General features: G+C 36.7%; 1 protein-coding gene across 1 annotated transcript in view; it reads right to left on the bottom strand.

Moving 5' to 3' along the window:
• LOC107585694 (protein TANC1-like) overlaps nt 1-17837 on the bottom strand; it is a 70854-nt gene that overhangs the window by 11786 nt on the left and 41231 nt on the right. Inside the window, exons 8-15 of the mRNA XM_016272822.1 lie at nt 15847-16083; nt 14116-14298; nt 12541-12619; nt 3573-3706; nt 3372-3495; nt 3074-3249; nt 1296-1428; nt 111-140 (exon numbers count right to left, since the gene is read on the bottom strand). Coding sequence (XP_016128308.1) covers nt 111-140; nt 1296-1428; nt 3074-3249; nt 3372-3495; nt 3573-3706; nt 12541-12619; nt 14116-14298; nt 15847-16083 — 1096 coding nt within the window. The remainder of the gene's footprint in view (nt 1-110; nt 141-1295; nt 1429-3073; nt 3250-3371; nt 3496-3572; nt 3707-12540; nt 12620-14115; nt 14299-15846; nt 16084-17837) is intronic.

Raw genomic sequence — 17837 nt, 5'->3', positions numbered from 1 at the left:
GAGAGAGAGAGAGAGAGAGAGAGGGGGGGAGCGTTACATCAATATGCTCCTGAAAACACAGCGGAGCAGAAGAATGGAATTGGCGTGAAAGAGTTACCTAAAGAGTGTACCTGTTCGATCATAAGGTGACGTTCTGTAGCCTGACGAGGGTTTTAGTGAAAGCAGTTAAAAGAGAGAAGAATGAGAAACAGAGCAGAAAGAGACATGCAAAGAGAAAATACAGCATCACTCGTCCACAGCAGCCACCAGATGCCACATGTGCGTCACTTTTACACCAACACAGAGCTGAAGAAAAGCATTTTCATCTTTTCATCAACTCTTAAGTCTCCTGCAGTGAACCCTGCTTGATATTGATGACCTAGCGTTGTCACGCTCACACTGTTTGTGTATGGGAAAATTAAAATAATTAAAAAAAATCAAAAAAATTGTTTTTTTTTCCCTGTATGTCATCAGAGCAGGGTTATTTTTGCATCAAGATAATATTTTAGTTTTTAATTTTAAATGGTAATTTTCCTTTTTTTTAGATTTGATAAATTTTTTTCAACACAAGAAGAAACTAACTGAAAATGAGAAATGTTGCAACTAGCTGAAATAAAATGTTACGTCAAAGAGCTTCAGCAGACTGGTGTAAATAAAGCTGTTGCACACAATTTTTTATTTTTATTTTTGCTATGCTGGAAACGACTTCAGCCACTTTCATTTTAGTTGATTATGCATTGTAATTTCTATATGTGACGTGCAGTTTCTGTGTCATCAGCAAGGCCATTGAATGTGTAAATTATGACTTTTTTAATCACAAATCACCTTTTCATGTGTTTCATCAAAGTGTTGTTATGGCATAAAATGACTTTGGATGTTATAAGTTCTGAAAGTAAGATTCATATACAAAGACCATGATGCAGTATGATTGTTTTTGTGCAGTTAATCAGCTCAAGTCAGTGGAAACAGCTGGTTCTGAGAAAGGCTGAGCACCAGCAACACACACACACACACACACACACAGAGAGCAGGGGCAATGATGTAAGAGCTTCAGGAGGAAAGATGTGATTGGCTAATGAATATCACATGCTCATGTTATTGATGACAAATGCTCTGTTTCAGTGAATTCATTCAAAACTTCATTCTTTTCACTGTATTTTACTTCTTGCATTAAAACATTTTGAAGCTACAGTAATTCAGTCAACATCTTCTCTGATTGAAAAAAAAACATCATACTTTTCATTTCACAGCAAATACACAAATATTGAAAATATTGCCGAAAGGCAACATTTTCATCCATATGATCCAGGTCTCACCGAGTTTGGCTCCTTTCTTCAGTAAGGTCAGCACCACTGAGGTGTTTCTGCAGCCGATGGCTCGATCCAGCGGCCTCATGCCACTGTAGTCCACATGCTCGATCACAGCCCCCTTCTCAACCAGATAATGAACCTGCAAACACACAACACACACGCCTCAAATCATCCGTGAGAATCCGTGGCCAGGATGCTGAAATTACAATGACAGGAAGTAGTAGTTTTATGACAAAATACACTACTGTTCAAAAGTTTGGAGTCCCTTTTTTTTTATGTAAAAAAAATAAAATTCAGAACAATGTAATAATAATAATACAAATAGAATAACAAATAATAAAACAAAAATATAACGATAAAAATATAATAAATTCAGCAATTAAATTGATCAAAAGTGACAGTAAAGACACAATGTAAAAAAAATTAAATTCAGAACAATGTAATAATAATAATACAAATAGAATAACAAATAATAAAACAAAAATATAACGATAAAATATAATAAATTCAGCAATTAAATTGATCAAAAGTGACAGTAAAGACACAATGTTACAAAAGAGATTTATTTCAAATACTGTAAATGCTGTTCTTTTGAACTTTCTATTAATCAAAAAATCCTGAAAAAATAAATGCATCACTGCTTCCACAAAAATATTAAACTGTTTTAAACATTGATAATAATCAGAAATGTTTCTTGAGCAGCAAATCAGCATATTAGAATGATTTCTGAAGATCATGTGACACTGAAGACTGGAGTAATGATGCTGAAAATACAGCTTTGATCACAGACATAAATTACATTTTACAATATATTCACATAGAAAACAGCTATTTTAAATTGTATTAATTTTTCACAATTGTCAGTGTATTTTGAGCAAATAAATGCAGCTTTGGTGAGCAGAACAGACTTCTTTAACAAACAATTAAAAAAAAAAAAAACTTTCTGACCCTAAACTTTTGAATGGTAGTGAATAAATAATTTTGACTAATTATACATTTATTTATGTCCCGATTTATGTTTCCTACAATCAATTCCTCAATTGATTAGACAAATTTCACGTTCAACAAAGTAAAAAGAAAATATATATGGGTTTTTTTTTGGCATCTTCAGAAGCTTGATGCATTTGGATTGAATTAACCCCTGCTTTACGTCATTTACACAAGAGAGTGACACAGAAACATGGAGTGAAGCATAAATACAGAAAGGGATGCGTGCGTCCTAAACTAACCCAGAGCACGATTTTTTAAAGGGGTTTTAGTGTTTTGAGATCAAAATTAAAGTGTTATTCTCACTGACCTCACCGTTTTCTGGCTGTGGTGTTTTGGTCATTTTTAACTCCAGCCTTTTGATTTGAGCTCATATGCTTGTTTGTTTGCTGCTCGAGAAACAAACAGGACAGAAAGGAGCCTGAACACCCTCTTTCTATAGCCATCTGAGTAGTGATTAAATCATTTTGACTAATTATGCCATTATTTATGTCCCGATTTGTTGTTTCCTAAAATCAATTCCTCAATTGATTAGACAAATTTCACGTTTAACAATAATATGCATAAAAATAGATGCCAAGTTTGCAGAACAAACCGTCCATCACATAACTTGCCTTGAACTCATATACAGTAATTCTGCATCCAGTTTGTTAATTCAATCCAAATGCATCAAGCTACTGACTATAATACGGCAAAAATTTGACAAAAAACCCCCAGTCTCTCTCACGATCCAGTGCATCAGTCCTGCGACTTCACACATCAGTAAGGTCCCTGTTTGACTTTCGTTATTCACTCACGATGTCTGCGTCTCCGTAGAAAGCAGCCAGGTCCAGCGGAGTGCGTCCATTCTTGTCCGAGTGGTCGATAACCGCACCCTTCTCCACCAAAAACTGAACAACGTTCTTGTGTCCTTTTAAACACGCCCAGCTGAGCGGCGTTAACCCTTCCTTATCCAGCGACGCTAAAGAGGCACCTGGGAAAAGCAGAGGATGTTTGCTGGAAACCTGACACTTTTTTCACTCTTTATTCTTCGTTGCATTATAAACGGCAACAACTGCAAAAGATTGTGCTGATGCATTTGTGCACGTCCCTCACCTTTAGACAACAGGAAGTCGGCCGTGCTGAGATGCCCCTCGCATGCGGCCACCATCAGCAGCGTCCGGCCCTGTTTGTCGCTTACATTCACATCCGCCCCATGCTGCAGCAACAGATCTGCGATCTGAAAGAAAGATGTTCCTGCATTAAACATCTTTTCTGGAGATGTTTGAGTTGTTTGGGTGTTTTGCAGCGTCGCACCTGCCAGTGTCCCTGTCGGACTGCGCAGAACAGGGCACACGCTCCTCTCCTGTTCACCTGCTGAACCTGCGCCCCCCGCTCCAGCAGGAAGCTGCACACCTCCATCTTCGCCCGTCCTGCGGCCGCAGTCAGAGCTGAGAGAATAAAGAGAAATGCAAACACACATTCTGAGTTTTCATTGAATGTTACATGCTATTATAACTCAATATTAAATAGTGGCACATATGATGCATGTTTATAGTTGCAGGTGTGATTTCACAAAAAAGTACAGTAACCATTTTGAGTTTATGATGCATCCAGGGTGCTTTATTTAGAAAAATTTTCATAAAAGCATATAGAGGAAAATTAATTATTTATTGCTATAGGAAAACTAATATAAAATAATAATATAAATAAGTAATCAATCAATACTAAAATATTTACTACGTACAAATAAATTAAATGAAATAAACCAATAATATAACAAATTAAATATTGTTTATTAATTATGAATAATAAATTACTACATTTATTAATACATTTATATATACAATTAAATATAATATATTAACTAAATTATTCAACTTCAATTGATTAATAATAAATTAAATAATGATACTGATTGTACATAAAATAAAATGTACAATAAAATCTAATTTAATAATAAATTAAGTAATATTTAATATTATGTATTAAAATTATATATACAGTATCTCACAGAAGTGAGTACACCCCTCACATTTTTATAAATATTTTATTATACCTTTTCATGTGACAACACTGAAGAAATGACACTTTGCTACAATGTAAAGTAGTGAGTGTACAGCTTGTGTAACAGTGTAAATTTGCTGACCCCTCAAAATAACTCAACACACAACCTTTAATGTCTAAACCGCTGGCCACAAAAGTGAGTACACCCCTAAGTGAAAATCACAAAATAATATTTGTGATTTTGCTGTAAAAACACGTTTTATTATGTAAGTACAGCTAACGGGGGAGCTGCAGTAAGCACACGTACGTCTCCAAAGTAGATTTACATAAACCATATACATCTTAAAGACGATTACTAAACGTCTATTTAACATGTTGTAACGGCCACTAGGGCATTTACGGTAGTTTTGTGGCCGACTGACAACTGCGCATGTGCATAGCGTGTGTCTGTACGAGATGAAGTGAAGAGATAACTCACTCTACCGACATCTTTATTTTCTGTCTATCTTTATTTTATTTAATTCCTTTCTGTTTGTGACCTGAGTTGGATGCTTATGTACATTTGTCCTCACTCGTTCCTCATGTATGTGGACGAGTGTGTCGGCGGTCTTCAGCTAACTGTTTGCGGGCTTTCTTTTGCATCATCTTTAGAAGAGGCTTTCCTCTGGGACGACAGCCATGCAGACCAATTTGACAGGCTGACCCCCCACCCCTTCAACCTCTGCAGCAATGCTGGCAGCACTCATCCGTCTATTTCCCAAACACAACCTCTGGATATGACGCTGAGCACGTGCACTCAACTTCTTTGGTTCCATTCATCCCATCCATCTTTGTCTTTTCATCCAACCATCTGCTCATCCATCCATCCATCCATCCATCCATCAGTCTGTCTGTCTATCTGCCCATTTGTGCATCCATCTATCTTAGCAACAACCTGAAAGTCCTAGCATCCATTTAATATCTTAGAAACAGCATCACAACTTTATCTGATGAAAGCACATAGTAATTAATTAAAGAACAATTGAGAATTAAAGAACATATGTCAAATTAATCGAATGAAGGACCCTCTGCAATCAGCGGAATAAAATTCAGCCTCACATTTCAGTGCATCATCAAAAATGCACGTTTTTACTAAAAAAAGCATTCAGCAGGACTGCAGCTTCAACAATGAAGAAACACAATTATGGGCTTGATGATCAATGACAAAAACAAATGCCCAGCACACTGACGAAGTTTACTCAGGGAAATACACATCTGAACAGAAGAAAACCCAGGAGTTACTCCCAAAGCCTTTTATAATGGATCAGCTGAATCCAGAGCGCTGGAGAGGGGAAACACAAGGCAAAGACGTGTTTGGAGGACTGGTAATGGAAATGACCTTCATCTGAGCTCTGTTTGTTAGCGGGGCCGTGCGGGTTCAGGACCAGAGAGGTTTGAGCCTGGTCTGAAGATTAAAGAACACACGAGCACTCAGAAGAAATGAACATCTCTGCTCTTCTGGTGCTGAAGGATCTGAGCCTAGCCCGTATTTGTCATTATGGGGAATGATATCAAAGAAATAAATCCATATTGTTTTGTGCACAAGGGTTCAAATTCAGGGTCCCTACTGTATTTTATTATTATTTTTAAGTCATTGATTATTACTGGACTTTTAAAAAATAATTTCACAAACACTAGCACTGTCAAAAAACAATAAAAATATAAAATATTTTAAAGCTAAATTTATATTTAGATACTTATTTAGGCCTGGAAATGCATAGTGAAAGGAATGGATTTATTCCTTATTATAAAATCCATAAAAATAAAATAAAATATAATTTTAAAGGGACTTCCGGGTTAAGCATTGCGTGAGTAGACCTCTTTTGGTCATTTGGTTGTTATTTTTTCTATATATTCAATACAATCGATTATCTGGTAGCTGATATTACGTGAAGTCACAGTGGAACAAAAATGGTGAATAGAAAGCAACTTCGGAAAAAAACTTCTTTGAGCAAGGCCGACGAAATATCACCTTTACCTGAAGAAATGGACGCGCTACGGAAAGAGAACGTGTTTCTGAAGGAAAAGCTGGATGATCTCGAAAATCGATCACGGAGATCTAACATGAGAGTGGTGGGCATCCCTGAAAAGTTGGAAGGATCAGACCCGATTAAATTTATGACTGATTTTTTTGAGGAAGTAATGGGGAAGGACTTCTTTACGAGTCCTCTTGTTCTTTCTTGTGCACACCGAGTCGGACCCAACCCAACCAACGATGCAAGGGCCAAGCAGGCCAAACCCAGAGTGTTTCTGGTTCTTTTTCACTTTTTCCAGGACAAGGAATTCCAGGAATTGCTCTTTCGCTGTGTTTTTCCACGACGATTTCATCGCTGAGCTGGGGAAAAAGCGAGCGGCGTTTAAAGATGTGAAGTCTCGGCTATACGAGAAGGGAGTCAGATTCAGTCTCTTGTACCCTGCAAGGCTCCGTGTTACTCACGAAGGGAAAACGCACTTCTTCGGCAAGCCAGAGGAAGCCAATGAGTTCTACCGTACTCACTGGGGTGAAGAATAATGCGTAAAGACGTTACTTTCTCTCCCTCGGGTAAGAAATAGAAAACTTTGTTAGTTTTATATCGTATGTGCAAAACCCGAGGTTGAACTGGACTTATGAGTATAATTGCACACTCCATTCTGTGTTTTATTTTTATTTACTTATTTATTTATTTTCAAAGCCGGATAACATACACAATTGTTGACAATTTTTGTTTCTGAACTTCTTTTAAAAGGGGGCTACACCCACTTTGTATACGACTCTATTTGTTGTTAGTTCACATACTTTGGAAGTTTTTTCGTTTGTCTTTGCTTTATCTGCGATCATCCTCTGTTGGGGAATTAGATCTAGGAATTATAATGTTCAATTCCTGTTTTGGTTGGGGGGTGGGAGGGTTGGCTGGCAGCATTATTTACCTCTGGTTTCTAGGTCTGGTATCTTATTTTTGTTATTTACAATTCATGATTACAATTTGTTTCAGTTTGGAACCCCTGCATGCTTTTAATTTCTGTACCACTCAGATAAAATAGGTGATGATTATGGAGGTCATCCTGTGAGGCTGATGACATGGAATGTCAGGGGATTAAATGGTCCTGTTAAAAGAGCTAAAGTTTTCTCCCATCTTAAATCTTTCAAACCAGATATATTGTTTTTACAAGAAACACATTTAAGACTGGAAGATCACAATATAATTCGTAAGATATGGATGCCCACTGTCCCCACTCCTTTTTGCCATTGTGATTGAGCCTCTTTCAATAGCTTTGAAAACAACAACAGCGTTCCAGGGAATTAAGCGAGGGGGTATTGAACATCGTGTGTCTTTATACGCCGATGACCTTTTGCTTTACATCAGTGACCCTATATCAGGTTGTCCTTTAATTATATCCTTATTAGGTCGGTTTGGTACCTTTTCGGGATACAAATTAAATTTCCCCATTAATAATTTGGCCTTACAAATTCAACAAGAATCATTACCCTTTCGTTTTTCTCTGGATGGGTTTAAATATCTTGGAATTCATATGACTCGCTCCTTTTCTTCTTTGTTTGAAGCCAATTATAAAGCTCAGTTAAAAGAAGTAAAGGCAGAGTTGGAAAGATGGCATAGTCTTCCCCTTACTTTAGCCGGAAGAATACATTCAGTGAAAATGACAATTCTTCCCAAGTTCCTTTATTTGTTTCAGTCCCTACCAGTTTTTTTGCCCAAATCCTTTTTCCGTTCAATCAATCAATCTATATCCTCTTTCATTTGGGAAAATAAAATCCCCAGGGTTAACAAACATATTCTTCAGAGGACCCGCGATGCTGGTGGTTTAGGCCTCCCAAGTTTTACCCATTATTACTGGGCATCAGATATTCAGAAGATATTATTTTGGCTTCATTGCCCAGAAACAAATTGGTGTTTAATTGAAGCACAAACATGTCACTCCTCTTCTCTCCCTGCTTTAGTGTATTCTTCCTTACTTTTGAAAGCTTCTCGATTCACATCCAATCCTGTTGTACTCTCTACTCTTAAGATATTTAGTCAGTTTCGTTGTCACTATAAATTTACATCAGCATCGGTTTTGGGTCCTATTTACAAAAATCATTTATTCCCTCCCTCTACACTGGACTCATCATTTAGACAGTGGGTAGTTTCCGGGTTGATATGCATCAAAGATTTATATACTGAAGGTTTATTCAACAGTTTTGAGAACCTCTGCAGATTGTATGACCTCCCACAAAACCACTTTTTTAGATATCTTCAGATTCGCAATTTTGTTAAAAACAAATTCCCATCCTTCCTCTTATCTCGCCCTTAGATAATCTTACTCTCAATTTTAATAATAAAGGATTGATTTCACTTTTATACTCCCAGCTCATGTCTTTGGAAGGGTACAATCTGGATAAAATTAAATCCAGATGGGAAGATGAACTGGGCATAGAGCTGTCTGAGGCTTTTTGGAGGGAGGCGCTTAAAAAGGTCCACTCATCATCATCTTCTGTTAGGTTAGGGCTCATACAATTCAAAGTGCTGCATAGGGTTCACTTGAGCAAGGCATGGTTAGCAGGAATATATCCTGGGTTAGATGCAGCCTGTGATAGATGCTCTTTTTCCCCAGCCAGTTTGACGCATACATTTTGGTCTTGCTCCTCTCTAAATAATTACTGGGCATTGGTTTTTAAAACTATCAGTGATGCCCTTGGGGTGACATTGCGGCCTTGTCCTTCAATAGGTATTTTTGGAACTCCCAGTGACACTGTAATCATTACTTTATCTGCAACCCAGAGGGAGATTATTGCTTACACTTCTTTATTGGCCTTTAATACAGAAGAATTTTGTTGAGTTGGTAATCCCCTACCCCTCCTTCTGTGACAGATTGGCTGGAGGATGGGATGTTCTTTTTAAAATTAGAAAAGATCAAATTTACACTAAGGGGGTCTGTGGACAGGTTTTACTCAAAATGGGAACCCATTTTGTCATATTTTAAAAACCTAAAAGAATTACCCAGCTGTTGACTTTTACTCTTTTTATATGTATATGTATCTTTTTCTTTATTCTTTTTGTGATGATGTATTTGATGTTTTGACCTCAGTGTAATTTGTCTCACAGAATGGCTAAAAAAATGTTCTCATATATTCATACTGTAATAATATTATTGTAATAATAATACTATTATTATCATCACTATGTAGTGGTATGCAATGGGTCTATGCCTTGAAAAGATGTAATAAGATTGTTTCATTTTGCCAGACACTACGCTATTTTGTTGCAACTAAGCTGTCTAGGGAAGGGATGGGGTTGTTATAGTATAGTAAAAGTAGAAGGAAGGATAATGTAACTTTCATTGTTTTAATGTATGTTGCTTTACTCCTTCAATAAAAAAAAATAAAAAAAAGATTAATCCCTGAATTAATGAATCACTAACACAAGTGACTCACTCATAAAGATGACCACTTATCGCCACCTATTGCTGTACTGATGTAAAAGTGCGTTCACAATAGCAAGATTTCGCATGCAAGAAAGGACTATAGTCCATTCTCAATAGTGTAACAGTTTATGAAGCGCAGACAAAGCAGCATTCTGTTGGTGAACGAGGTGGATTTGCGTGACCAACTTGAACGTGAGTGAAATCTGCATGAGAAATGTTTGCACCCTCACACGAAACTCCCTATCGCATGGATTCCTATTGAAATGATGAGAATAGGTAACGCAGCAGCCCAGAGTCAGCTCCAAGTGGGCGGTGCAATTCCAAAATTGGTGGAACTATAGTTCCAAATGAGTTGAATAGAAGGTTCACCCCCAAACTTAATGCCAGTAACTTGAACGTCTCTCCACCTACTTGCAGCATAAGCTCCTCCCACTTGGAGGTTTTCGGGCTGGAGTGACATTCTTTGAAATGACTGGATTTTGCCGAGCAGCAGTAAATGTGACAGCACTTTAACCTGCAGGAAGAGTCATTGAAAAATCCCCAACACTAAATGCACAGATTGATGTCTGGAATGCACAAACAAAGACAAAAAGCTACAATCAAATCAAAGGACCTGAACTATTACTGTTAATATAGTATAGTGGATGTTTTACCAGTGATGGATTGCTTTCTCCTGGTATTACATACCACTTTGTGACCAATAACTCTGTAGTTAATGAAACCAGAAAATATGTTGTATATACATCTTGAGAAGTGTCTCTCAAGCGGTCTGCTAATATGAAAGTCCTATGGATATTACTGTTGTCTCCAGCAGATGGCAATGTTTAGAGTGTCATCACATCTCCCCCACAGTGCATTTAAAAGCCTGTAAAGCCATTGTGATGCAACAATGTCTTGGCCTGCCTGCCTCCATACCACTCTGTTATATCCAAACACTGCCTGTCAGCACCCAGATTGAATTTGGACATCTCATTTCCAGCCTGGGGAAAAAGTGTTATTACAAGGTCAACAATAGGCAGAGAGAAAAAGAGAGACAGGGATGAAAGCAAGCAAGAACATTTCTGCAGTTCAGAGCAATCAATATCTCCTCCTCTCTCACGTGGGAGTTACTTTATACTATGAAACTATCCCGTATCTCAGGGGCTCACACACATATGCTGGTACATGAAAGGCGGTCCTATTGTTCTTTGGTTTCCGGGGAGAGTGCTTTGTGTTTTTGTTGGGTGTGGAGGCCGGGGAGGGTTTTATTGTTCATGATAAATATGGTATGTCTCAGTGATTACATGCTTGCCTAATTCTATATAAATTACACACACAAGCACACACACACACACACACACACACACACACACACACACACACACACACACACTCAAATCTGTGGAACCTGTAGTAAAAGTAGAAGGAAGGAAAATGTAACTTTCATTGTTTTAATGTATGTTGCTTTACTCCTTCAATAAAAAAATAAAAAAATGATAAAAAATATATATATAAATGTAAAAATTCAATAAAAGAAAAATAAATTTCAATCAATTTTAAATATTAACAGCAATTTCTTTTATTTATTTTTTTTCCCATGACATGCCTGGAAATTTAAATAATTAACATAATTTCTCGAAAGCCGAAGGAGAACCCATGTTTAGTGAGAAAGTATCTTGTTTCAGGTTTTCGGAGGTGAACAGCTGCCTGGGGAAAGGCCTGTTTTGCTTTAACACTCTTATCTGTTGAATATCTGTTTGGGTTCAACTTTCTGTAGACTTCCTCAATGCACACACACCACAAACACACATAAATGATGCTGAGATATACATGTATTTCTGTGTGGCCTCGTGATGAGGAACCAAAATATGCTTGACATCTCTGTACGATAAATCATACTGTAGCTTTCTATCTCAAAACTCCTCAGAGAAAACAGAGCTCTTACTGAACCTAAAACTACAAACTTCTAGAACTTCAGACAGATGAATGCATTTAAACACATGACCACGCACATACGATGCAATGCAAGTTGTACCATAAATGTTCTATAAGTACCAATTAAATAATAAAACATTCATCATAAAAGGCCATTAAAGTGACGATGCACTTATTAGCTCAAGGTCTTGTATTTATCTTTTGCCGGTCTTTAAACTGCTGAGATGCACAAAGTTAGTTTTGAAGAGTCAATCTCTTCTGGATAATTCACTTCATTTCTCCCTCCATCTACAGATGCATACAATACAGCAGTTTCTCTTCCTTTACAGTGGCACATAACGCCAGTGAAGGTCACACCGAATGCGGAGCTGTGTAATTAAATGAGATGATTGCCCAACTTAAAATAATTTTTTTTTTTTTTTAAGTAAAATTTGTAATTTGATATTTAACACCACCCACTAAAATATTTAAAGTACTATTTTCATGGTCATGCAATGTCTGATTTTAAAATAGTTTTAATAGGAAGAATTTTGAGGTTTTTAAGCTTTTAATCTTCAATGATTACTAAAATATGTGACGGGGAAAAAAGGCAATAAAAACACCAAAGTGTAAGGCAATTATCAAAGTCTGATAAAATTTTTCATTTTCAAATAAATAAAAAAAGAAGACATTTTAACATGATTTGTTACATTTAACAAGATATTTGCAGATTTTGAGCCACCTTTAAACAGGACGAAAATACTAAGACCGTGCAGCCTTATCCCATAGCGTGTTTCTGATGATGTATTTTCTGACAAAACATCTACAGACACCCACAATTCACTGTAAGCTTCCCACCAACTGCAATTCTGACTCCTAATGGAACTGAAATAATGGCACGGTGAGAGAGACGAGAGATAAAAACATAAAGAAGAACTGAACATACCGGTTTCGCCCCACAGGGTGTCGTGGACATCAATCTGCACCTCCAGTTCATTATTCAACGTCAACAAGCCTTCCAGCACCTGCCAAAACACCAGCTCACATCAATCAAACAATATTAGAACAGAAGAGCAATGAAGAATCCGATACAGGCTGAAAGCAGGGTCATTAACGGCATGTGTGGATAAAACCTGGCTTTGCTGAAGTTACTCTCCAGTGGCTGGGAATTTAATGAGGAACTACAACATGTTACATGATGTTATAAAATTGATTTTAAGAATGACGGTCGCTCAGAGTTATTATATTTAACTAAAACTAAACCATAAAAAACATTTGTGCTACTTGAAATAAAATTGCTAAATGAAATTAATATTAAAAAATGTATGTTTTATAATATGTGATATATATTTTATTTCATCTGTTCGCCAAGGCAACATTTCACATTTTTAATAAATAAATAAATACATACATTTAAAAATAAATGAAAACTTTTAAAATGATAAAAACACTAATAAAAGTGACAGAAAAAACAAAATTAACATTAAACTAAAATGATAGAAAACAGATCTTAAAAACAAAAACTATAACAGTATATCAATGTTTCTAAAATAACACTACCGTTGCTAAAGTGATTTAAATTAAAATCATTTACGCTGGGTCCAAATACAAGGAAAAATGCAAGGGAAAAAAAGGAAATGGTGTCAAAGAAATATATTTAATAAAACTAACAGTTTCATGGCTGGTTCATTTTCTCATTTGACCCACTACTGGCAAGATTAACAGTAACTCTCGACTATCTGGGTCGATCAACAGGAAGTTGAATGAATAAGTTCAGACTGAAGCGCTGGTGCTGGAACAAAATCAACACAAAGCAAAACACGAGAGCTTTTTCCCTCCGTTTCTTCAAAGGCTCAAACAGCTTGACCTTAGAGACCAGCGTGTTGCTATGGCTGTTCTCCCATGGCAACCGCATCCTTACAACATCTAGAAGATTTATTATACTTCAAGACCTGAGTCTTGAGTTCACTGCACATACATGCACATAAACTCCTTTTATGCGTGCAAATATGTGAGCCTGTGTATGTGGATGCACTAGGATCAGAAAATAACCGAGACTTAACCACAAATGACACCGATGGTGATGGAAATGTATCAGATACCGTGATAAATTCTGTGGGTTTAAAAAAACAACATTTGACATATTTTGTAATATATCAATTTTAATAATAGTGTGGTTGTTTTCACACATGCTACTGTCAGAAAGTTAAAGTGGAAAAAAATCAAAAACTAAAATCAGCTCTGAAAACCCTGTATAAATCAAATCTGCTGCTATGGTTGTCAGTATAGACCTGTATATTCATACTAAACTGTATTCTAACAGACAATTTATTGTGCATTATTTACAGCTGCTTTTGTATGTGATGCTGATTTGATTTTATAAGTACCAGAAGCATTTGACACAAATTTGTGACGCACTAACACGTTTTTAGGTGGTTAGAAAAACAATTTGCCCTCATAAAAGTTAAAAACGCCCCTGTAAATATTGCACCATGATAGAAAAGTGTGTGTGTGAGCTCACATGAATGTGTCCCATACTGCAGGCCGCGATGAGCCCCTGCTGCAGGGCTTTGTTCTTCAGGCTCAGGTCCTGTTGACCCTCAGTGCTCCAGCTCAGCTCCAGCAGACACTCGATGACCTCTGAATGACCCCGCAGGGCCGCATGCACCAGCGCACACTGGCCGCTCTTGTCCACGTGATCCACCTGACCACAAACCACAACATCAACACTGGGTAAATGAATCAATATGCACGCAAGTCTAGTTTTGATAGGAAATACGTCTCAAATATTAGTCTTAGGTTAGAGTTACTGATCAAAACGGACTCTGTTTACTTTCTTAATACCAGGGTTATTATAGTTAACTAAAACGAAAACATATTTACATTACTTTTCATTTTACTCATTTTCATTTAGTTTAACTTGACGTACTAAAATGAACTAAAACTAATAAATAATAATGAATAAAAACTATACAGACATACTTAAAATAAATTATATAAATGACTAAACAGAATGAAATTACTAGAATGTTAATCGCCAAATAAAGTGAAAACAGGAAATGTAAAAGTAAAATCTAATTCAAAATATGAACAAAAACCATAATAGTAATAAAATTATACAAAAATAACACCGCTTTATACACGTTATTGTCAATGTTTCACTGGTGCATATTATTTCCAATGCCACATTTGCAGATTCAATCAATTGAATAGATCACACAAAGTCTTGTCCAACCATTTTTCTGTTAAAACTCAAAAAGTAAAATGAATTTTTAATGACACTTCATGTTGACATTTTAAATTATAGTTTAATTGTAAATACGAATCATACAAAATGCTCATAAATTAAATATATTTGTAATTATATTTATAAATTAATTTAAGTATAAATATATATTATAAATACAAATGTATGCACCACTAGAATTTTAAAGTTCTCTTCTGCTCAACAAGGCTGCATTTATTTGATCAAAAATACAGTAAAACAGTAACATTTGTGAAAAATGTTTACAATTTAAAATAACTGTTTTCTATTTGAATATATATTCAAATGTAATTTATTCCTGTGATCAAAACTGAATTGTCAGCATCATTACTCCAGTCTTCAGTGTCACATGATCCTTCAGAAATCATTCTAATAATACTTATCAATGTTGGAAACAGATCCGCTGCTTAATATTTTATTTATTTATTTGGGAACTTGTGATATTTTTTCAGAATTCTTTGATTAATAAACAGCATTTATTCAAAATAGAAATCTGTTTGTTTTTACAATTTAAAATAACTGTTTTCTATTTGAATATATATTAAAATGTAATTTATTCCTGTGATCAAAACTGAATTGTCAGCATCATTACTCCAGTCTTCAGTGTCACATGATCCTTCAGAAATCATTCTAATAATACTTATCAATGTTGGAAACAGATCCGCTGCTTAATATTTTATTTATTTATTTGGGAACTTGTGATATTTTTTCAGAATTCTTTGATTAATAAACAGCATTTATTCAAAATAGAAATCTGTTTGTTTTTTAATCAATGTAACATATTCTTGGCAAATAAAAGTATTAATTTCTTTCAAAAAAAGAAAGAGAAAACACGTACTGACACCTAACTTTTGAAGTGTATAGTGTATATATACAAAATATTTTTATTTTAAATAAATGCTGTTCTTTTTAACTTTTTACTCATCAAAGAATCCTGAAAAAAAGGTATCTGAAAGTCCAAAATAATATCTATATATCTGCACTGACCTTGGCTTCTCTCTTACAGAGAAGACCGACCAGCCCCAGATGCCCAGCGGCCGCTGAGTAACACAAGGAGCTCATGCCGTTCTCTGAAACCACATCCACGTTTGCTCCGAACTCCAGCAGCAGGCTGACCGTTTCCTGATGGCCCAGGTGAGCCTGGACGCAGAGGACCGGAGCGTTGTTCAACACCTCCGTACGATAGTTGACATTCGCTCCACCCAGCATCAGCAGACGGCTCACCTACAGACAGATACCAGACAGTTTAGAGACTGACAAATGATGCTAGAGAGCTCAAACTGTGTCTGAATCAAGAGCAAGAGACATGATTCACCATTGACAAAACCAAACCAAAATCCCTAAAATCGAGAGTGATTAGAGCTGCCGGTTGTCATTTATCTTCCTCCAGCCCACACATTGCGTCTTTCTTTGTAAAACAATGCCTCATCCTGTGTTTAAAGTTCACTAAGAACAAACTGCTGATTGGTAAAGCATGCTGATCACAGTTCACAGGCTCATTAAGTGCTCCGGCGCGCGGCAGCACATTGTGTCCCAGTCATTAATCAGCCTGGATTCTGCTTTTGATAAGCGTATGAACAACAAACGTTTAATCAGCAGCGGCTGCATGGCCCCAGAGGCCTGAGAGCGCCTGGAAATAAAATTTGCTTTATTTGCCAAAACCACATGAGAATGTTTAGATACCACCTTGAGAAAGAGAGCGAGAGAGAGAGAGAGAGATGGAGAAGAGGCGGCGAATGATAAATACAAAATACAGCTGCATGCAGCAATTACAGGCCAAACTCCACTAACATTCACTGAGAGCTATTAAAAAAGTTCAAGGATGACTTATTTACTCTAAGAAGAGAGAAAAACTGTTAACTGTTTGTATAAAGTGAGTTAGCAGAAAGTGAAAACACCATGTTTAATCAGCACAAGATGAGGAGAGAAAATAATTAGTTCAAAGTTATGAGTAGTGATGCACCGATATTGGTATGTGGGAAGTGGGAAGGTTTTGGTTTGGTTTTGTGAATGGTTTTGGTATGTGGGAAGTCGTGGCCTAATGGTTAGAGAGTCGGACTTGTAACCCAAAGGTTGCGGGTTCGAGTCTCATACCGGCAGGGATTGTAGGTGGGGGGATGTACAGCGCTCTCTTCCACATTCAATACCACGACTGAGGTGCCCTTGAGCAAGGCACTGAACCCCCAACTGCTCCCTGGGCGCTGCAGCATAAATGGCACGGTGTGTTTTCACTGCTGTGTGTGGGCACTTGGATGGGTTAAATGCAGATGGGTAACCATACTTGGCCACATATCACGTCACGTATCGGGCCCTATTACGCCCCACATCTAGGGGTAGTAAGAATATCGCTCTTAACAGGGCATAATAAATCTGGGTTGTGGTAATGGAATCCCAAGTACGAATCACTCCGGTCGATAATCAAACATTTCCACGATGTTAGTCAGTTTAAAGGATTAGGTTTAATTTAAAACAAGTAAGTGAAATAAAGAGCATCTATCCAGGATGTCCCAAAGGCCAAAATAACAAACAAAACAAATCTAGGGAGGGAAAAAGATAATAAATAACCTAATCGAATAAGGAAATAAAAATACAGATTACTTCCCTAACTACCTAGCACAAAACAGAACCCAAACAAAATAAGTAAAACAAAATGGCAGGACACCCCTTTTGCTCTACGATCTTAACACACAAATTACACGACAAATACAAGAAACGCAGGTTGTAACAGGCCCGCTACTGGTCTCCTGTACTCGTACTCATTAAAATGCCCCGATACCACTGGAAAGTTTGTAGTTTGGTCAGATACATCAAAAACAAGTAAGTAAAACAATGCACATGTTACTTAATGGTAGGGAGAGAGAGAGAGCGAGAGAAAGCGCGCGCGCACTTCTGTTGTGTGATCTTTGATGTTCACTCACTTAGCACACGCATCATTTGGATTAAAACTAAACCATAAAAATAAGACCATTTATAGGGGC

The sequence above is a fragment of the Sinocyclocheilus grahami genome, unplaced genomic scaffold, assembly GCF_001515645.1.
Source record: "Sinocyclocheilus grahami isolate Dianchi unplaced genomic scaffold, SAMN03320097.WGS_v1.1 scaffold73.1, whole genome shotgun sequence".
In the NCBI taxonomy this organism is placed as follows: Eukaryota; Metazoa; Chordata; class Actinopteri; order Cypriniformes; family Cyprinidae; genus Sinocyclocheilus; species Sinocyclocheilus grahami.
Note: the sequence above shows the minus strand (reverse complement) of the source record. Positions and strands in the feature narration are given on the sequence as shown.